Below are 22462 nucleotides of genomic sequence, written 5' to 3'. Positions count from 1 at the left end.
GGAACTTCATTAGAGCACAGAACACAGCAATCCCTATTGGGTCTATCCACCACCGCACTGCTGATACCACCCTCTGCATCTTTACAAGATTGACACAGCTTCATCGGAAATGATGTTGGGCCTGGTTGGCAGTCTCCTTTGCAACGGAAATCCTATAAAATGTAGTTTATACATGTTTATAGAATCCGAGAGTAAAATTGGCAGAGTTGAGAGAAAAAAAAATTATCAACAGAGTATATCAAGAATTATGGATATATCAACAGCTGAGAGATTTTGTGATTGAGGCTGTAATTCAACAACCTTTATAAGATTTCTCATTGAGCTCTACAGAGCTGATCATTTGGCATCTCTTTTCATAGATAATAATAGTGAGCTGCATAGTTCAGTCTCTAATTCAAGACCCTGTAGTTCCGAGACCCTCTAATTCGAGACCACTTTTTTCAAAGAACCAAATGACAATCTTTGATCTATTAACACCAATCTAACCCTCTATGTCCTAAAGTTGGTCTTGAATTTTATAAAAATCAGTAATTTAAACAGAAGTACCCTCCTATTATACTTCTATTTTTTGGAGTCCTTAAGAGGTCTGCTTTACAGTAAGAACAGTGGCGGCGGTGGCAGGGGGGGGGGCTTAATCCCCCTGCCGGACAGAGCTCGTCGGGCAGTCAGACCATAAAACATAAAAATAGGCCCACACCAAGCCAACACATGTCTGTCACAGTCTGAGAGTGCCATTTTCGGCCATCTAGAGGTTGATTTTCTTTAAAAAAACTCATTTGGGAGACCCCCTCTCAACCCGAGCCTACGACATCAAGTCCCCCTGTCGGACAACTTAGCCCTCCAAGAAAATATATTCTAGAGCCGCCACTGCGTAAGAACACTAGCAGCATTTTTAAGACTAGTTGAATATCTATTTAAGCACAAGATTTCTTGTACATTGTACAGATGAGGCAAGACTTTTGTTATATCTTGTTTAGCGAATCCACCGCCCGCCAATAATGATGATTTTAAATTAAAATACAATTTAATTTTTGGTCAATTAGCACACCTACCGTCATTAAAAATGTAAATTTCAGAAAAAAATAAAAGTTTTTCTTATGTCCGTCGCTTCCATGAATCTCCAAAAAATAAAATATGTATATTTATTCTTAATTATATAAATTTAAAGCATTTAACCATCCCATTACTACACTGTTTACATTCAGCAATAACAATTTATTTTTATTTTCTTCTCCGTCTAAAATGTTTTTTGCAAAACTATTCGTTAAATGCGACAACAAAAATTTATTTTTCCCGCCCTCTGACGATCGTTAAAAAAATAAGTTCATGACAAACAAGGTATAGAAAAAGTCTCGCCTGAATTTACAGTACTGTACTGTGTACACAAAAGCTTTAAATACAACAAATCTCCAGATTACTACCTCCCATTAAAAGACTGATTTTTACGCAAAGGCCAACCTACAGACATTTTCATATTAATTGATATGATATATACATACTTTTAGTTGTTTAGCCACAGTAAATGCATCCATGTTGTTCCGCCTGGCATCGTGCATAAGAAACTGCACCAGTCTGCGGATTTCTCCAGCTTGCCGTAACTGGTATGGCAACTCTGCAATTGCCAATTCATCCGTGCTGCAGTGATACTGAAAGAAGTCTGCTAACTTGATGTGGATACTCTTGCATTTGTTCTGATCGCTTAGAAGTTCTTTGCGTACAGTCTTGAAAAGATGATAATTAGCTAGTAATCATTTAAAATCATTGTATGGCTTTACTGGTTAATCACCACAGTACATCAGGAATATGCTGTAAATACATACAAGCATACAGAAATGTCAATCTTCATCATTACTAGAAACTTTAAAATAAAAACTTTAAAATAAAACTTCAAAAGTATATTGTAAATATAAAAAAAGACATTTCATTGACAAATGGTGATACAGTGATAGTTAAACTAAACTAATCAAAGCTTAACCCCTTGATAAAAAAACAATATCAAATATTCTAGAATTTACAATAAGTTGAATAAATTAATTTGAATAAAACAGTAATGGAGCAAGAAATGAAACAAAAACTGTAAACAAAACTAATTATAAAATTTAAAAAAATAATAATAATAAAAAAACAAATAACTCGTCATCCCAAGTACTCATGATTAAAAATTTGCTGACAAATATTTTTCAACTAACACACCTAATTGCTTTCCGCTTATCAAGAATAGATTCATTGAGTCATCATACTAATCATAGATCCCGTTGCTTAATTTCAGTTACTTAACAACAACCAATGTTTCAAAGAAATATGGCTGTAGATAGCATAATTATATCATCACACCGGCTATCATCAGCATCTTCACAGAAATTATTATACCTCGTCTTTTGTGGCAGATTATATTCTACAAAGGTGTAAACTAATATAGATCATATAATGATTACAGTTTACCTGTTTAATAGATGAATGAAATAAGTTTAGCTGTTCTATTTGCCCTACTCTACCAGATTTTCTCAGGAAAGTCTTTAGTGTCCTCCTAGCCTGGGTCCACAGCAACATTGGAGCTGGTGTCTTTGAGTCTAAATCTCCAAGGATAAGTCTCAAGTCAATCTCCATTAGGCCCTGCCGTGAACATTCTAGAAGGCATAGAATCTGTAAGAACCAAAAAAAGTTTTTGATAGATTAAGTCACAGGCGTCGAGATCTTTGCATTTCCTTTGCTAAGACTATTTTGAACCCTACTTCTAAATTGTTTTCATTATTGCCTGTTAGAGATAATGTTGTCCACAAATATAATACACGATCTGCTGAAAAGCTTTGTAGCATTGTTTGTAATACGGTGCGCCACGCGAGCAGTCCTTTACTGCATTTGGTGAAGCTTATTAATGATTGTAATCTTTGAGCGGCACTCATTTTTTCTTTTCCTGATGTTCTGTTTCTGTTTGACGGACTCGATTTTCTCTTAACAAATGATGTTATCATGAAATGCAATTCAACTTGTGATGTTGATGCATCACTGAGCTGCTATATTTTATGAAATGTATGTTTTTTATATTGTTTTAAATAAAGAAATACTGAGAATAAAAAAAAAGAAGTTGGTCTGTTGACATGAACAGTAGGGCTAATCATATCAAAATTGTATTACTGTACACTCAGTGAAAATAGCTAATGCACAGCAGCTAGCTTCAAATTCTAGTGTCATAAGTTCGAAGTTCGCAAACGCAAGCATTTCATCAAACAACCTCCCCCACCCTCCCCCCACCACCTCCCCCCACCCCTATACTGGATATAGCATGTTTATCTTTTATCCTAACATTGAGTTTTACTGTTGAATAAGAGTAAAACATGAAACAAATTTAAGAACAAATTAAGAAATTCCTAGATATTATTTAGGGACTATTTTTCACAGTTTGTTCAGGTCTGAGTGTTTCTATAATATTATTTTTTGTACTGTATATAAATATACTTTTTAGGAATTATTCTGCACCTGTTCTACAAATCCAGTATCATCCTCTGTTATCATTCTCCTGATAATTTCAGCTAGCAGTTCTTCTAAAGTGCAAGGCAGTGTCTTTATACGATCTGTCAGACGTTCAAATACACCAAATACTCGCAGCTCCTCACATGCCAACGACAACCAAAGCACATTCTGCGCTCCTTGTGATGATGTCAATAATGACAGTTGTTCAGAATCCAAACTCTTGAGTTGCAAAAAAGGAGTAAAATTTTAATAGTTGATTTCATAATTTACTTTATCATTGTAAAAATTTCACTGACATTACCAAATGTTTTTCTTTCTGTACATGCACTTTGAGTAATGCTTATGTCATATTGCTACTGAACATGGTTTCTGCCGTGGATATTGGCGCTGTACAGGCAGCTGTAATTGAGTCAATTCTATTAAAATGAGTTAGAATGCAGTTTATGAGATTACACCTGCTGCCTTGTATGAACTTATGATGGACAAAACATTGAGGCAAACTATAAACAGTGTTTCTTTCAAGCACAGAACCACTTTGAACACATGATGCACTACATTATTATGCTAACTTTCAAAAAAATATTTTCTCTTTTGTAATTTAAAAAAGGACACTGAGATGCATTTACTGTACTTAGTGCAATTTTATTTATTTTTAAAATATTTATGTCAACATCTATGGGAAATAATATGAGCCTAGAGGAAGCTTTTTGACTTGCTTTTAATAGCTCCTTTTTAGTTAAGCCACAGACCTGTCACATTCCATACTACCAACATTGATACAACTTACTGTATATCAACTTAAAATACTGTATAATTGAAACGGTATTTCAAACCTTATTGTAAATTCCAAAATAATTTTTTACAAGTTGTGTTCTAGCACTTTCAGGCAAGTTAGGGAGGTCAATTTGATATGCTTCAGGAGATGCACAATCTAGGCTGCTTAGTGTCGCAGGCTCACGTGTGGTACTGATGATGAAACGCAGAGACCCATAGCTTTTTGTGGGAATCCACTTTAAGAAATCTGTGCTGTGGATAAGCTTAAGTAAAATGACAAATATATATATATTAGTAAAAAAAAACATAATTTTGAAAAACTGTATCTAATAAAGGGAGTTATAGTGACAACTCCTTGATTAAACAAAATTGAGCATCATGTTTTTATGACCTTTCAATTCTTGTAGGTACACTACATAAGCAATAGTGTTTACTGCCCTCAGCAGGGCAATAGACATAAAAATTAGAGACATTTTCAGGGGTTCCAAGTCTCTGGCTAGTTGCTGGAGTGTCCTGTAAATCAGGACAGCCTCCTGCACTTCTGCAACTGGAAAAGAATCTTCCAGAAAAGAGTCCACCTTCTGCAAATTCATTAAATCTGCATGTTTTTACTACTTACTGTAATACCCCTTTATCATCATATGTCTCATGGAATTCAGTGTCGATTGGTATCACCATAACCAGCAAAACAAAATTACTGTAAATGTGCCAAGAAAGCTTGTTTGAACAAATCTTCCGGAAATGACTTATTTAACTTGGGACCCTGCACTCCCCTGTGCCCTGCACATCCTTCAAAACCATGTGCCTGTATGTATAAGCACTGCACAAAACATTTTTTTTTGCATTTGAAAGGAATACCTGATTTATAGCATCAACAATGACCAGTAGTTGTTGCTTCGATTTACCAAATTCTTTCAGCATCGCCAACAAATCTCGTAAAGCACGGCCATACTTGAAGTCTGTTTTCATTTCCTCCAATCTCTTGTCTGAAAAAAACATTGTCAGTTGAAATATTGATTGATGGTGCTAAGAATGCTGTTTTCAACATGATAAAACAAGAAAACCTTAAATTGTTCCGAAATTGATAATAATCTCTGGTATATTTAGAGGAGGGGTGTGGGCTGAATGTCCTTAGACCGATTGTACCCCAGGTGTCCCGTCACTGAAAAATTGCTGAGCGGAAGAAATAAATCGACCTCATGGTGAGTCAAATGGCCGCTGCAACCTACATCCATATTGACGCTGGTTTGTACAGCATCGCTCGCCTATGGTTCCGTTGGTGGAACAAGTCTACTCGGATGAGGACTCTAAACCGTAGGCCCAGTGTACACAATTGGCTTGTGTGCACTTTAAAGAACCCAGTTGATCCTTCGAGAAGAGTAGGGGGTTATCCCGGTGTACTAGTCCATTCAGCCAGCCAGCGGGGGGCAGGGGGCTTAAGCCCCCCCCCACCTCAACATCGGCCAAAGCTCGTCGGGCAGTCAGTCCAAAAAAAACAGGCCTAGTTTTCCCATCCCAGACATTTAAGGCCATCTAAGAGTCCCAATTTTTTAAAAAATCTCGTTTTGTGAGGAGGTGACCCCCCTCTCATACCCACCCCTGGCTCGGGCCTTCGGCCCTCAGATAACGCTGCACGCTATAGTTACACCCATAAATACTTAGCCCCAGTCGGACATCTTAGCCCCCCCTCCTCATAAGTTATATCCTAGAGCCGCCACTGGTTGTCACTACTTTTAAATACACCATTGCTTATAATGTCAGAATCTATTTACCATTAGGCTTGGCAATTGCTTCAGACAGTCTGAGGAGGAGGTTAGCTGGGTCTGATGATAAACTACTGCAACCAACAAAGTGATAGAAGACATTTAAACCAGCCTGTAAAATATTGTTATTAAATCTGCCTTATTAAAAGTGCCTGCCATTATCATCTTCTGTCATCACAAAAATTTTCATCACCAAAAGAACCAACAGGCTACAGTACACTCACAACAAAATCAACAATATCACCGGAAGCACCATAGTCATTATTATCATAATTTATTTCATACTGTTTCAAACAAACTTATTGGTATAGCCAAGGTTTTTGTTATTAACATAATGAACGTTATATCCAATTTCTCTATCATTCCAAATAGTAAATTACCCTAACATAAACTGACACACCTTCTTAGCCTCATGAGCACATTTCCCCATGAGGGCACTCTTCCCTTGACCAGGCTCTGCCATAATCACCAGAGGGGGTGTTTTAATACTCTTGTATCCTAACCCCCCAACTTTCTTATCCTCTGTGGGGGAAGATCGAGACTTAATCAAGCCTGACTCAGCAACCTTCTGATCTGTTGCGAATTTCAGCATCATTTGGACTAGCTCATCACGACCATAAACAAGACACCCTCGTTGTTCAAAGAAAGTGTTGTGGTTGTCATTCTCAATTTCTTCTGGAGTTTGGTCCCTCATAGCTACTGGATACTGCTTAGCAATTGCACTCTTGAAGAAATTTGTTACCATTGTGGCAAAATCATCTAACCCCTTCATTGTAACCTGGTAATTAGATTTTATTAACATTAATTAATTGAACTTTATATCATCTTTCAAATTAAGCACTAATCTGTAGGGTATGTGTATGTGACAAACAGAAATATTATGAAAAAAAAATTTGTCTGCTGGTGTAATAACCATTTTACTACCTGTCATGTCTTTTTATTAGTGAAGACGTGGTTAATAATAATAATAAAAATAATAAAAACAACAACAATAATAATAATAATAATACACATAACACTAGTAGGATAAACTTAGCATTCTTTGAGCTGTTGCACTTAAATGGTATGAAATAAGCATACTTTGTTAAGAAAAAATATATCCTACCTTATTGTTTTTTACACCTTCCACTTCACACTTATAATCCAAAACCTGATTGGGAAAGCGTTTTCTAAGACTTCTCTTTAATTCCTGGTGACGTAAAAAGCTTTAGCATTTATTTGTTTAGTCATTCACTTATAGTAAAATTTGGGTGACAGATATTAGTTGCAGAAGGGCCCCTCTTGGTTTATGACTGTTGCTTTTAAATGTAAACATTCATTTAAAGAAAAATGAAGTTGTATGAATAATTTTAAAAATATATATATATGGTGGCCTAACATTCGTGGCTCCACAAATTTGCCGACAAGGGGTCCGACTGCAGGGTTCCGAACCAAGGGGCCGACTAGAGCCTTGATCAGGATCCCTGAAGAAAAATTCTCAAGGTATGTGTGCCTGTGTGGTACTCTCATGTGTATATCCTGCACTTAAAACATTTTATAAACCAAGTTTGACAGCACCACCACTTCTGTAGATATGAGGGACATAAATTTGTTGATTTGTGTGAAACCTACTTTTAATTGAGCAACAGCAAGTGGTTCTGTATCTACAAATGATTCACGAAATTCTTCCGCAAGTGTATCTAAGAACGATGAATCCTTCAGGAGAAATACAGCATTTGGGTTCCGAGTCCTGTAGGCACCATTCACTATCTCCATATGAGTTATGGAGAAACCGGGAATCCACTGGTATTTAGAAGCAATGTCAGATGGGACATCATCTTCACTTGGAATCCATCCATAACTACATCAATGCATAAAATCATTTTATAATATGTGGCAAAGACAAGCTAAACCAGTCACTCGTCGCAAAATTTGTTAGTTATCTTAAAGAGTAGAATGGGAGCTATAAAATGGTAAAAGAATCATTTAAATCCGACATTTCGTTATGAAGTTACAGGAGTTCAAACATATAGCCGTTTAAAGAACAATATTTGAGAAATCAGCCTTCAAAGTTTATGATTTCAGGTATTTCTAAGTCAGAAACCATCACCAAATATTTAAAATTGTTGTTCTAACATAGAAAATGGAGAAAATAACGGAATAGAATGATGTATAGATATACAAATGTTAGTTTAATGCAATAAAAAGGTTTCCAAAATTTTAACATTCCAGCATGTTTTGGCCATTATCTCCGAAAAAGGATTTGCGACGAGTGACTGGTTTAGCTGGTCTTTGCCACATATCATCTAATAGTAATAATGATAACAATAATAATAATAATAATAATAATAATAATAATAATAATAATAAGTTTTATCAATTCACGGAAACTCATTTCAGTCTTTTTACAAAGATTGGCCTTCCAAGAGGCTGTGTCCTTAAACTACTACAGCAAACAAAAGATTTAAAAGCAAAAGAAAAACAAAAGAAGGTACTATATGTTATCATCACATCATTATAGTAACATATAATTTCATTAATTCCACCATTAACATCATTCATCAACACCTTCACCACCATAATCATCATCAACACCTTCACCATCATAATCACTATCATCACCATCATCATCATCATATCATCAACAACAGCATCATTATCACGCTCATCACTACTTAAAATAAAGTTTTGTATTCATGTTGTCATTTTTGGCAAAAGAAAAATCACTTTCTTTATCAATTTTATGATACTGCCAAAATGGAATACCTTCCTAAGCAAAAGATGATGTATTACCGTTCGCTTAACATATTCAAGAAGAAGCCTTTGCCATTGGTTTCATCATGACATATCTGGATCTCATCTAAGCAGGTGCATAGAATTGTTCTAGTTGTTGAGTCCTTTGGAACACCCCACCTCAGGTCACATTCAACCAAATGCAGATGGCGTTCTTCACAGAATTCTTTTAAGTCCGGGAATACCTGACTTTGATAAAGGATATTGGATTTAAAACAATAGTACATGAAGTGGCAGTTACAGTTTTGACCATAATTTAGTGGAATTTAAATTCATCCAGCTATGTAATGTGAATATGCTGAATTTCTATCATTCTATTGGTTTATAATAATTATATCATGCATAACTTCTCTATAGTGGGTGATGCATGTTTGACTGCAATAAAATCTTCAAATCATTATTCACATTATCAAACTGCAATGGATTCTTCTCTACTATTACTGACCTTCTTCACCAAAACCTCACGCTCAGCATGTAAATCTGCAAATGTCGAGGAAACAAACAAGCGAACAACCTGCCAACCATAAGGCCGGTCTGTCAGAGGTCTGCATTGTGCCTCAATTGATGAGCACTGTGCTTCTAGAAGTTTCCAGGATTTTCTGACAATTTCTTCAACATCAGAAGGATCATGTGAACAGGGAGATGACGCCATAATCAAGGGAGCTATGTAAATGTTAACGGAGACTGTTTTTGAATAACCTGATATTGCACAACAGTGTTATTATTACTATAATTATTATCTTGTACTGTACATACATTAAAATTTACAAAAATGATTAACAGCATGGGATACAAATTTAATCAAATATGAGACAGGATCACACAAAAAAACTAAACTGTTGTCGAGAGTTACTTTTCCACAAACAGATAAGTTATCAAGAAATATATTGAAGTACAGTATACATTATTCAAAAGGCATTACAGTAATGTAAGTTTGAAAAAAATACAATTTAAAATGAGTTAAAAATATTCTGAAGCAGTTTCTATCACCATACAATATCTAACTCCTGATCCTAAAATTATTGTATTGTTCCATGCTGACTGTATTATGTATACCATTATATACATGTCAACAAACTTCCAATTGATTTTTACCTAATCCTAATCTAACCAACTTCAAAACTGCCCTGCTATAATAGGTCAGTCCATTTTATTTATCTAGAAATATTAAGAATTTTAAGCTACTCACAATCTCATGGAACTACATCTGATAAAACCAAGAAACAATTTCCTCAATAGAAAATGTTGAATGGTAGGTCAGTCAGTGACTTACAGTACAAGCAGATCAAAGGCTTGCCTTGATCACTTCAACCTTGTGTTTTAAACACTTCCCTGTAACATTCCATAATCCTTGACTGCATGCAGTTTGACTCAATTATCAATTGCTCACTGACAATTCCTATATTTCCTCTCAATAATCAGAAGGATATAAAGTTTGTGTCATGATGAGAATCTGTTGCATATAGTGCACAATCATTGGCCAATGAGGAACACACTGACACATTATCTTTGTAAAGCTGTCCAGACTATCCAATTTTCTTTGACAAGAAAAAATACCATAGTATGCCCACCTATAGTCATAACGTGCCTATATATGGTCATAATGTGATTTCATCATGACCATATTTAGGCATGTCACATGTTTTTGTCAAATAAAATTTGTCTAGAAAATAGTTAAAGTTGTGTCATTAAAATATTAATAAATATATGGCACTGAAGATGCTTTATCCATGATACTTTACCCCATGTAATTTCTTTTTAAATACAGTTAGTGTACTTGTACTGGTTAAACAATATGTGATTAAATTTTGTACATTTTTATGTTGGCTGTATGTGATGTGAGAAACAAACAATCATAAGCATGTTTTAAAAAACTACTTTTTATTCCTCAAAAGTCATACAAAATATATCTTATATATTAATGAAGTCCTCAACAGGGACGATACCCTTTTTTATTAAACCTCCACACCCCCCCAAATATAAAACATAAAATAATTTTAGGTACTATATAAACAACAAATTTATAAAAAAAAAAAAACACCACACACAAGGCCATAGATCAGGCAGTGAGACTGTAGTTTCATGTCTAGAAATCTTTAAAATAGTGAGGGTACATGTAACCAGGGAGTTGTTATGTAACAAAGGTCACATATCAAAAATTTTCAGATGTAATTCTGAATTGCCTGCTCCTACCTTACTCAAATGCACAAGGATATGCCTAAAAAAACTCAACACTGAAATAAAAATTGAAATAAAATAGTCTTTAAATGTACTGTATGTAGAACAAAAATGATGAAGATATATCACAATAATGAAGTAACACCAATTTTTTTCTATGAAATTTGGTAAATCACATATTACAACAACCACAGAATAATTGCAATGGCTCACTCACTACCAATCAGTGAAAATTTGTTTAGTCCCTAGTTTGAATCAGTTTTGTTGAAGTCAATAAATGTTTAAGTTAATAACTTGTTTCAATTAAGAAGCTCTTGAGATATGATAAATGTGAAAAGTGTTACATACATTTCATAAACTATTATCATTATACTTATTACTATTACTTTACCATTTCCATGGTTTTTACATACTGTAAACCGCAGGTGGACAAAGTGCGGCCTGCGGCAAATGAAAACAAATTAAAAACCCTATGTGCCAACCATCTTTGGGAAGTGGGGGTAGACTGTAAGGTGAGGTCTCACCACGAATGGGACGCATCGTTGGTGAAATCATATTGAAATATTCACCAAATTAGGTCAAAGTAAAAATTCCGACAGAATTTTGATTTCAATGTTTTTCAATCTTGATACGTGTATTTTATGACTGTATACTTTTAAGTGAATTTTCTTACTAAAACAGTGTTCTCTATGCATATTCTGTAATTCTAGTCCTATTATTTGTATGTTAGTTTATCTCTGAGGCTGATTTTCTCAAAATGTGGTTCTCATACACCTAAATTTTAAATGCTCACATCTCTAGATCTGCTTATCCAAGGGAATTAAATTAAAACTTATAATGTGATTTACCCAAATATAATATCAACACAATTTGTGATTTTCTAAAAATGAGACTCACTTTGAGGTGAGACCTCATTGGCATTGGGTACAAGTTCACTATAATCCTTACAATTAACACTCACTCATTTGTTACAAGCTTTGTACATCTTCTAGTATTGATGCCTCCACTGCAAATCATACAAAGATACATTGATAATGGTTTATGCATAGGTGTTGCATGAAGAGGTTTCTTGCAGACACAGCACATCTCTAGGCTTCCGTAATTCCTTTCAGAATGTTCCATGCACAACATGGCTGAAAGAAGAAAAATGTATGACTTCTTCAGAGTATTTCTGCTGTATCGCATCATTAACATTGAATAACGCCAGTTAAATCTTCTAAATTGTGTCTAAAATGTACTTAAGAACATTGTCATAATGGTTAGATAATTTTTAAAACATATGGCTACAAATATTCAGATTTTCCTACGATAAATTACATTTTCATATTTCATAATTTTAAATCCTTTCAAAACTTTAACTTAAAGATTAAGGTAAGCAAGCAGGGAATATGTCCCTGTACAACACAGGTGGGCAAAGTGCGGCCCGACAGCGATTTGTTTGCGGCCCGCGACAATGAATTAAAAACCCTATGTGTGCAGCCTGCCAAGCAAAATTGGCTCGAAAATACCTTGTTTTTTTACGGCCCGGCACCCACCATATGTAAAAAGTGACATTAAAACTGAGAATAAAGTGGTGTAAAAGCAGTGCTTGGAGGATTTTGGAAGCTCACTGGAAACATCAAAGTTCAGGTGCGGCCCGCGGTGTTAAATCAAAATAATTCACTTTGGCCCTTCGACCGATATTTATGCACACCCCTGCTGTACAAGATGCCTACCAGAGAATTAATATTACAACACTTACCTTCACTGTCTTTTTTTCGTTGGAATGGGGAAACAAATTCCCCACACACATAGCAGATATCTTTATTTGGCCAGACGGCACGTTTTACAATGCCTCCTTTGAAGTTTTGACAGAAGGTACAAATTTTTACAACTGAAGCAAAAGGCCCTGGTGATAAAAACCGCTTCTGACAACGTAGATCCTGTGGCAAAATAAATTTAAAATAAAGATGATAATTAACAATGACTATGACAGCAACAGCAATCAATTTTAACGTAATATTTTGAAGGGCCTGTAGGAAAACAGTGATAGTGACAGCAAAAAGAAACACTAGTTTCTTACAAAACTCGGGTGACATGGACTAAAACAGCTAAAGGGAGAAAATGCACCATGTATTTCCTGAAAATTCCTTCAGGCAAATTTGGATTCTGCTTTGTTATAACTTACCTGTTCCCGTTTTATCTTCAATTTTTGTGGGTTTTTTTTATCATCAGAATCCTAATTGTAAATTTCATATTTTTCATAATATAAAGAAATATAATCACTGCATAAGCAGTGCTATTTAATTTCCCTGTATAATTTCAAGCCAGTGAGCACAAAAATATTTGCTCAATAATGTAACAAGCTGCATCCTAGAATCCATACAACAACGAGAACAATCACGACCAGAAGGACCCCACTGGAAATAAATCCAATCCAATCCAACTACACGTTCTCACATGCACAGGTGACTTCTTAGAGATGTCATTACATTCTACTGTAGGTCCTATCGTTGTTGTGCCGTCGAAAGCTCCTTAGTAATTGTAATTAGAACTTGGTAAAACAATAATTTTCCTCCTCAGAACAAAAGATAAATGCTGTACAAAGAAATCATCCATGCAAGGTAATGGAAGCTGTTAAGTTATACTTTAACTTACTTGTCCATTGGAAGGATTTTCCATCTCAGATTGTTGAAAATTTGAAGAAATAAAAATGTTGAAACTTTAAAGTGATGATCACTGATAACAAAAAATATGCTATGCTGGTTTGGACATGTGATCAACAATCAAACACCCATTTCAATAGAAAAACTCTTAGTATGAATTGCTAACAAGCAAAGCATCATTTTGTGCAAATATAATCACACAGGTGTTCTTTATTGACCAACATCTGATATAAGTGTTTAAATTTACGTCCTTGCAGTGGCATTTCCTAGTTGATTCAAAGTGGATTAATAGCACAGAAGGAATAATCAGCAATAAATTTTAATTTTATTTCCTGGTTCCTAATTCAAACTAAATTAAAGAGAGAGTTATGTTTTAGTTATTAGTTCCTAATTAAAACTGGATCAAGAGGAAAGTCACATTTTAGTGCCCCTCTTTTGTGGGGTTGTCCCACTTTTATTCATAAATTGAAAATACATAATATACTGTAAGTTATGTTTCATAACAAATCATTTCTTATACAACATTGTTTTACATATCAACATAATTTTTCTAATATTTTGTATTTATTTGTAAACCATCCATAAAAGGCAAAGTGTACTATTGATATACCTGTTTCTTCTTTTTTTCTTTCCTAAAGTCTTTATCAAAATCTTACTAAATTAAATAGGAACTTTAACAATTCTATTTTTAGTACCTGGATATAATCAGCATTTAATTTTATATCTAGTTTTTATTTGGTTAAATGAGCTTTCTGAACACCATTATCTTTATTCTACTGCACAAGGTACTGTAAAAGTGGTAATGTTTGCGTGCGTACATTTTCGTGGTTTGCGACCATATCATCATGTTTGCGAGTTTTTATTTTTGCGAATTTCAATTTTTCATCTGTCGTATATTATTCCGATGTATAAGCCTGTGTATAAGCTGCACCTCTATTTAGGACGCGCAATATCATATTTTTTATATGTTAACTGTGTATAATGTATAAATGTTAAGTTTTTCTTTATTTGGAAACATTGACATTATTTACTAATGGTCAATAAAGATATTTCAACTTTATCAGACCAATTATTAAACAACAAAAAACTGGAATGCGTGTATAATTCTGGCTAACCAGCTGCAATGAAACAACGTATTACTCTACCTAGGGAAATCCCCATTTTTGACTAGACGGTCATGCTCTTTTAAATTTTCAACAATTAGTTTAGTTAAAGTTGAATAAAATCTAATACAAATAAAATAATCGTGAGTATATTTATCTATTCAATTATAATCATTCTATTACAATAGTAACTAATAACAGCCAGTATTAAGCTAAAAATATTGTTAATTCTAGGCCAAAGTCATTACTACTCACAGCCCACTGTGCTAAACATGCAACATCACGCACAACGTGATACAATGTTTACACATCGGCAGATGACGTGTGCCTTTCTATGGTTAAGTTCAAGTAAAAAACGAATTACAACTTAAGAAAATTCACAAGTTTTTATTCTAAAATCATACCACTATTTAGTTCGGTATATTCTTTCTATCAGTATTAGCCACCGGGAACCAGACGTCGTACAGCAAGTTTCAACCAGTTTACCACCAACCATGTGTTTTGTTGCGACATTCGAGAAGCTGCTCATGTCCATTGAGGACCGAAAAATCGTTTGTTATTAATTTGAGCGAAGTGGGTTCAAACAGAAACAACAGTGTTTATAATGAATGAATGTAATTGTTTTCAAGGAGCATCCAACGTCTCCCTGGAGCCTTCAGACTTAGTACAGTATGTGACAATTCTTGATATCTAAAGTCTAGTGTGAACATCAGGCACATAGTTTAAATTACTCCTGTCTCCTTATTTTGTAATTAATAGTAACAAAATTTTTACAAGGTTTCTCACTTACTTGTAATGTCCTAGCTATCATCACCCATCCCATCTTCTGTGCTCTTGTGTCTGTATTCAAAAACTCCGCCAATCTCTTAGTCTTGCCCACCTTCTTCAGTTGATGTGGAAGCTCACTGACAACCCTCATTGTATCTTGAGAATGATACTGAAAGAACTCAGCAAGTCTCAAGTGGTGAACCTCCTGTTTTTCTGTACTTGACAATAGACACTGTTGTACAGCCTGAAAAATAAAGAACAAATTTTAAACTACTTGTATTTATAATATTAAAATAACTGGTATTCTTGTAGAACACAAAATGGCTCAAGGGGCCATAAGGCATCTTAAATTTGTTTTGTAAAATGAGAAATTTTCCTGATTGTGTAGTAATCATTTTAAGAAATCCAGTAGTTTGAAAGGTTATCATACTATAAAATCATTGTATAAAAATTATATTGAACGTTCGGCTGCTCTTTGATGTGTCAGACCATCGTAGTGGACATGTAGCTTGGTGGTTAAAATACTTAGAGTCAAATCCAAATATCTTGGGATCAAACCTTGTCATTGCAGGGTTTTTTTCTTGCACTCTACTCCCTAAGCCCCATAAGGAGACTTTATAAGCTTCATTCCACCCTGGAGATAAGGGAGTAATGTTCAAGTATTACCTTCTTGATTGATGCATGGAAGAAATCCAGCATCTGTTCTCCTCCTGTTGCACTTGAGTTCCTTAAGAATGGCTTCAATGTACGTCTAGCTTGAGCCCATGGCAACATAGCAACTGGTTCGTTACTTTCACAGTCACCCAGCAAGAAATGTAGCTCTGTCTCCTTCAGACCACTTTGGGAACACTCCAAGAAACACAAAATCTGAAAAAAGAATTGCTCAAATCATATACAAAATACCAGCTGGATCACAGCCAGTCACAGGAATACAGACCTCAGGATGTTAACATTTTAATTGGATAAATAGGATGATTGCAAGTTGGCAAACATTAATATGAATGTGGACTGTTACTACAACTACCAGCAAAGTTGTCAATAAAATATTAAAATTTTTGAACCCATTTAATTTATAAAATAATTTCTATTTGGCATACTTGTTCCACTAATGATGTTTCATCTTCATTAATCATTCGCTGAATTATCTCCGATATCAGGCCTTCTAGTGATGGATGAATTTGTTTTATGCGTTGAGTGACTTCCTCAAATACTCCAAAGATACGTAGCTCTTCACAGACCAACGACAACCACAATACATTCTTGGCTCCTTCTGATTGGACAATTAAAGCAAGTTGTTCAGGGTCCAATTTCTAGTAAAGTATTAAAAGACTTTTAAATTTGAATCAATTAAACATATAAAAACAAAGTAATGAAAAAACACCAAGACGAAAATCTACAAGCAGAATCTAAAGAACCCCTCTAGAACAAATAATGAGATACTAAACACAGACAACAGCAGTGACAACAATGATGTTGAAGTTAATGGTAATGTGTATACACATCTCTTTTGAACTTTTTTAGGTGGTAAATGTCATGAGGGCATATGGGGATTTAGAGAGATCGGTCCTCTTACAAATGACAAAGACATAAAAAGCTGATTTTATAAAAGTGACACATAAACAGAAAAAAATATTGTTATAATAAGAAGCACATTTGCAAAGGTACTACCCAAAACTGTCATGATATAATACAATAGCCTATATTTGGCTTCCCGTAGTACCTTGTTATATCTAGCAAAGTAGTTCTGAACAACATCAATTTTTGCTGATTCATCCAGCTCCGCCAGATGAAGTTTAGCCGCAGAGGGCAGCATACCATTTATTTTATCCAATACACCACCTTCCCGTGTAGTGCTCATTATGAATCGCATTGATCCAAAGCAAAGGTCTGTTGGAATCCATTTTAGGTTATCTTCAGTTGCACGGAGCTGTGGAGAAAAATCCGAATTTGGAATGTAGTGGTGGGTCACTCGCTGTTATGATAAAGAGTTGCCCTCAACAATGTATCATCTAAAGTGAAAAGGGCAAATATATAGTGAGGCTTTGCTAATAAATTCAAATCTGTTGATCAGCAAGGGCATATGGATTCAAATGGGAGTAGGTGGTGCTTTACAGCCAATAGCTCATTATGAATTGCATTGATCCAAAGCATAGGTCTGTTGGAATCCATTCCTCTCAACAATGTATCATTGCAAAGGGCAAATTTTAAGTCAGTTTTCCTAATCATCATCAATTCAAATCTGTCAATCAGCAGCAAGTGCGTATAGATTCAAATGGGAGTAGGTAGTTCTATACACTCAATTACAGAAAAAGTTAAATTTAAATAGTGAATTTTAGAAGAGTAAGCCAACAAGTAAATATACTATGTTGTGAAGTCTTAATTTAATAGTGGATCATTGTGATACCTGATTAACAGCATCAATGATTATCAGCAGCTGTTCGTCAGATTTACCAAAATCTTTCAACAGTTGTGCCAGTAATATTACAGCTTTACTGTATTCAAATTTCTCCTTTAACTCATTCCACTCTGTATCTGCATAAAAAAAATATTTTGTTACTGTGTTGTATTTGCATAAGATACTGTACTGTTATGGAATGATAGTTTCAATGTTGATGGATTAAACTTGCCACACGTTTCCTTTCTCCATCTTAACAGCACCACCAAGCAAATTTGGAGAAAGAAAACTAAAAAAAAGAAAAGAAATTGAGTATGGGATGCCAATTAAGATTTAGTATAGTGTGAACTAAGTGCAATAAAGGATTATATTTCATAGAATTCACTAAGAAACCTAAGTTAGTGCCTGGAAACCAGGCTACTGATGGAAGTGCAACATAGAGAACTAAGGCAGGTGTTTAGCAGGAGAATTCAAGTGATATGAGATGATTTTTACAATATGAGTGTAAATTTTTGCTTTGCGTGAAAAGGGGATGCCAACTAATCATGTGCGAATGTGCTCCTCCTCATGCACACATAGATAGAAATTTGGAACCAGATAGCCAGTGTGTAATTGTCAAACGTCTCTTAAATAAAATTGTTTCTTCATCAAAAAAGGCTTTTATTACATTGCACGTCTGACAGAAAATCACAAACTTACTCTCGCTTTTGATCAACGATTCACAGAGTCTGTAGACAAGATTAGAAGCATCAGTTGACTGACCTGTACACCCTATGAAGTGATAGAACACATTCAAGCCAGCCTGCAATAAATTATGAGGAAATTATCAATAATTATTAATAAATTATAATACATTCTAATTAAAAAATATATTATTCATTAATAACACTTTTTAAACTTACTTGTCAAGCTGTGCCTGTTATAATTAATAATTGTATTATTATATATATATCTCTGGATTCACAGCATTCTTATTATGATAGTATATTACAGTTAAATTTGCCTAAGTCGATTGTGCCTAAGTCGAATCATTTCTAAGTCGAATAATTTCTAAGTCGATCTTATTTTACATGCCAAATTGTTGTGTTTTCCATTAATTAACAATCTGTAAGAAGAATTTTATCTAAGTCGAACAATATTTCAATGGAATTTTGGATTCGACTTAGGCAAGTTCAACTGTAGTTAAATTAGAAAACACATTTGAATAATAAACTAGCAAATTCTGTACTTAAGACCTGTGTTGTGATAAAACTTGAAAATAAAATTATTTTTTTTGGAATTGCTTACTTTCTACTGTATATGATAAAAATAAATAATAATAATTGAGAATATATTTAGCACAAATTATAAATGTTAAAATCAAAAGCTAGCTTTTCATTGAAAATTATAGAGAAGGGAATGTTTTGCTAGGCTATCCACAGTCTATAACATAATAATATTCTTATGTTTTTTGCATTGGCCCTACTGCTATAACTTACATGTTCTGCTTCTCTGACACACTTGGCCATTAAGGCACTTTTTCCTTGGCCAGGATCGCCAACAATCACCATTGGTGAGCTACCATCCCCATCCACAAATTTACATCCAGATTTTGCATATATTAACATCTTTTGAATTTCCTGGTCTCTGCCAAACACCATGGCACCTCTCTGTTCCATGAATATTTGGTGTTGCTCCATTTCCACTTCATCTGGTGTTAGGTTCCTCAACTCTTTCTCTGGATAATGACGGGTAATTGCGGACTTGTAGAACTCCAACACGGTCTTGGCGAACTTGTCCTCAAGGCCACTCATCTTAACCTAGAATATGTAAATATGATATATTTGTTAAGCTCTGCCCACACTATCAAATTTTCTATATAGTCTTGATGTGCCTAAATATGGTCATGATGTGTCTATATATGGTCATGATGTGATGTCATCATGACCATATATTTAGGCATGTTACATGCTTTTGTCAACTAAGGCTACGTTCAGACTTGGAGATAAGCCTGTCTTGAGTTAAGCCCGGCTCAACATTAAGCCCGGCTTAACTTTGCCGGGCATTCAGAATAGCGGGTTTAGCCAGGCGAGAATTTGCATAATAATGAAGCGTAACCAGGAAACGTGTTTCAAAACATTGCTCGCGAAATACGTATGCTCGCTCACTGTACGTAATTGAATGCTGATTGGTCATTTTGTTACACGGAAGTCAATGCAAGACCCCCTGCTACGATTAAAGCCCAGCTTAGAAAAGTTAAACACGGTGGCACGCCAGGCCTTGAGATAAGTCAGCTAGTACAGACTGGCAGGGGGATAAACCCGGTGAGTTGAGCCAGGTTTATCCACTTAGTTTGAACTAGGCCTTAATCTTGATTGTCTGGACAAGACTTTAGAATTTCAATATAAATTTCATCTTCCTTTTAAACTACCAGTTTCGAGAGCAGCTTAGCTCAGTCGGCTAATCTGGTGGTAGCCATGTGTGTGCGCTGAACCGTCGAGATCTTTATGTCCCCTGTTCAATTTCCACCACTGCCTCTCCTTGTATTTCAGCTGGAGGGCTGAATACAAGTTACAATACGGTACAGCCTTTCAGATGAGACATTTAAGCCGTTGGTCCCGTGTGCATTTATGGTCCATGTGCAAGTTAAAGAACGCAGCACACTTTTTGCAAAAGTCCAATCCAATCTAATCTACAGCACTGGTACATGTTTACTGAGCAGAAAGCGGAATTTTGTACACACAAAAAAAAAATTAAATAAATAAATCTATTTTCTGTGACCCTCCCTTTCAACATCAAAATAATCAAATTAAAAACACTCTTTATATCATGTAGTTAAAGGAGACAACAGAACATAATTCAATTAAAACAATAAATAAATCATGTACCTGTAGTTATAACACAATCTAAAATTCAAATGATTATATGTAGGGACAAAGAGGTGTTGTGATTGATTGATTGATTGATTGATTGATTGATTTTATTTAGTATCAGTACATACAAAAATACAAAGCAAACAATGAGAGAGAAGACAAGGACATGATACTAAGGATGACCCAAGAAAGGTTAAAAAAACCCCTTTTTTCCATTGGGTCCTTACATTACAAAAGAGAATACAAAATTCAGAAGTAAAAAATCACCAGGGTAAAAGAAATCCGGCAATGCCCATCATAGAGGGGCAAAAACAAATTATTAAAAAACATTGCAATGAAGCACATTAAAAAGTTAGACAAGTTTAAAATTTAAAAGTAAAGACTAAAAAAATTTGACAAGTAGGTAAGTCTTTTTATTTATAATAGAGAAAGCATATTTAACATTTTTACTTGCCTTTCCATTTTCAACTGTGTCGACCTTGCAAGTATAGTCAAACACTTGATCAGTGAAATGCTCTTTGAGGTGTCTCTTCAGTTCCTGTAAGACAATTTGAAAGTGACCTTGGTCATGAATTAGATTCAGCATGGTTAAAACACTCAAGACCCTAGGACATGCAGTGTACTTTGGTAGTGCATATCTGTGGGGGTGGGTGGGGGCTAGTGGAGAGAATCGAGTCTCACTTGGCTGGGGGCCAGGGGGCCGTCCAGGGCCCACGGATATTTGATGAATTATGGCGAATTTTTATTACTTATTTGATAGGCATCAAGTTACTATATGACTTCATGTAGGCTATGCTTTCTAATGTTGAAATCAGCTTCCAAAACCAAAACATTTTGAATAAAGCAAGAAACAAAGAGTATGCAATGTAACCATCTAATTTATTTTCAAATCCCGGTCATTCTTGAAAGTGAAATTCTATATTTTGAAAATTTTGCATGAAATCTGTCAACCACGCTGTCATGGTCGAGGTTGCTTCACCTATCACAATGTATTCCAACCATCACAAGGCTATCTAAATGAGCATTTGTCATAACAGAACGCAAATTATTTATAATTAGTCTCTCATTGAATTATTATTATTATTATTATTATTGTTATTGTTGTTGTTGTAATGATGATGAAAAGTTAACACAAACAATATGGTGGCTAAACGAATATTATTACATGTAAATATCTTTTTTATTTTGTTTGTTCCCCGACAAAATTTATCGTCTTCCCCGACAGGGGGGGGGGGCCCTCTGGCGCCACCACTGGAGGAAAAATGATCTTAAAAGTATAATATCAATAAATTTATATTTTAATATTACGATAGAGCATATACCTTCAGTTGTCTTTTACAATACTCTGCATTATCAACAAACCCGGCATTCTGGTCCTCAGGTAAATCTTCAAGAAATGATGGATCTCTGATCAGAAACAGAGCATTGGGATTTTTGGTTGCATAGGCACCTCGAACTATCTCCATATGTGTGACAGAGGTGCCATGGACCCAACCATACTGCTTAGTCAGATCTTCTGGTACAGAGTCTTCATCTGGCACCCAACCATATCTGCGAAAGACAAAATTGAAAGCACTGTAATGGAAGTAGGTGACAATGTATTCCATATTTTTTTTCATTTCACTACATGGCATTCAAATTAAAATTTTAAAAATGTACTGTAGTGGCAAATCAGGGGAAAAGGGTTCCCCTCACTCGCAAAAATTTATCTTTCCCCAGTTGCGCCCCCCCCCCCACAATC

The 22462-nt window shown here is 34.9% G+C and overlaps 2 protein-coding genes across 4 annotated transcripts in view; both read right to left on the bottom strand.

Annotated features, from left to right (window-relative positions):
- Positions 1 to 2: 2 nt before the first annotated feature.
- On the bottom strand, positions 3 to 10512 carry LOC117105313 (telomerase protein component 1-like; the record flags this gene model as incomplete). Its single annotated transcript, XM_033246432.1, has 13 exons — positions 9970 to 10512; positions 9226 to 9443; positions 8781 to 8965; positions 7620 to 7848; positions 7114 to 7197; positions 6409 to 6786; positions 6018 to 6120; positions 5104 to 5231; positions 4305 to 4508; positions 3478 to 3690; positions 2443 to 2643; positions 1500 to 1721; positions 3 to 152 (listed from the first exon to the last, which is right to left on the bottom strand). Coding segments are annotated over exons 2-13 (2304 nt in total), but the record flags the coding sequence as incomplete, so codon positions are not given.
- A 132-nt stretch (positions 10513 to 10644) lies between these two features.
- Positions 10645 to 22462, bottom strand: part of LOC117105250 (telomerase protein component 1-like) — a 17679-nt gene continuing 5861 nt past the window's right edge. For all 3 annotated transcript variants that reach the window (XM_033246338.1, XM_033246340.1, XM_033246339.1), the window contains 11 exons: positions 22044 to 22272; positions 21176 to 21259; positions 19348 to 19668; positions 18569 to 18671; positions 17879 to 18006; positions 17195 to 17401; positions 16572 to 16784; positions 16141 to 16341; positions 15497 to 15718; positions 12700 to 12880; positions 10645 to 12091 (listed from right to left, as the gene is read on the bottom strand). In XM_033246338.1, coding sequence (XP_033102229.1) covers positions 11916 to 12091; positions 12700 to 12880; positions 15497 to 15718; positions 16141 to 16341; positions 16572 to 16784; positions 17195 to 17401; positions 17879 to 18006; positions 18569 to 18671; positions 19348 to 19668; positions 21176 to 21259; positions 22044 to 22272 — 2065 coding nt within the window. In that variant the 3' untranslated portion in view covers positions 10645 to 11915. The remainder of the gene's footprint in view (positions 12092 to 12699; positions 12881 to 15496; positions 15719 to 16140; positions 16342 to 16571; positions 16785 to 17194; positions 17402 to 17878; positions 18007 to 18568; positions 18672 to 19347; positions 19669 to 21175; positions 21260 to 22043; positions 22273 to 22462) is intronic.

The sequence above is a fragment of the Anneissia japonica genome, unplaced genomic scaffold (assembly GCF_011630105.1).
Source record: "Anneissia japonica isolate Jap-2015-1 unplaced genomic scaffold, ASM1163010v1 scaffold287726_len2788222_cov184, whole genome shotgun sequence".
NCBI lineage: Eukaryota > Metazoa > Echinodermata > Crinoidea > Comatulida > Comatulidae > Anneissia > Anneissia japonica.
This window is presented reverse-complemented; position numbering and strand designations above follow the sequence as displayed.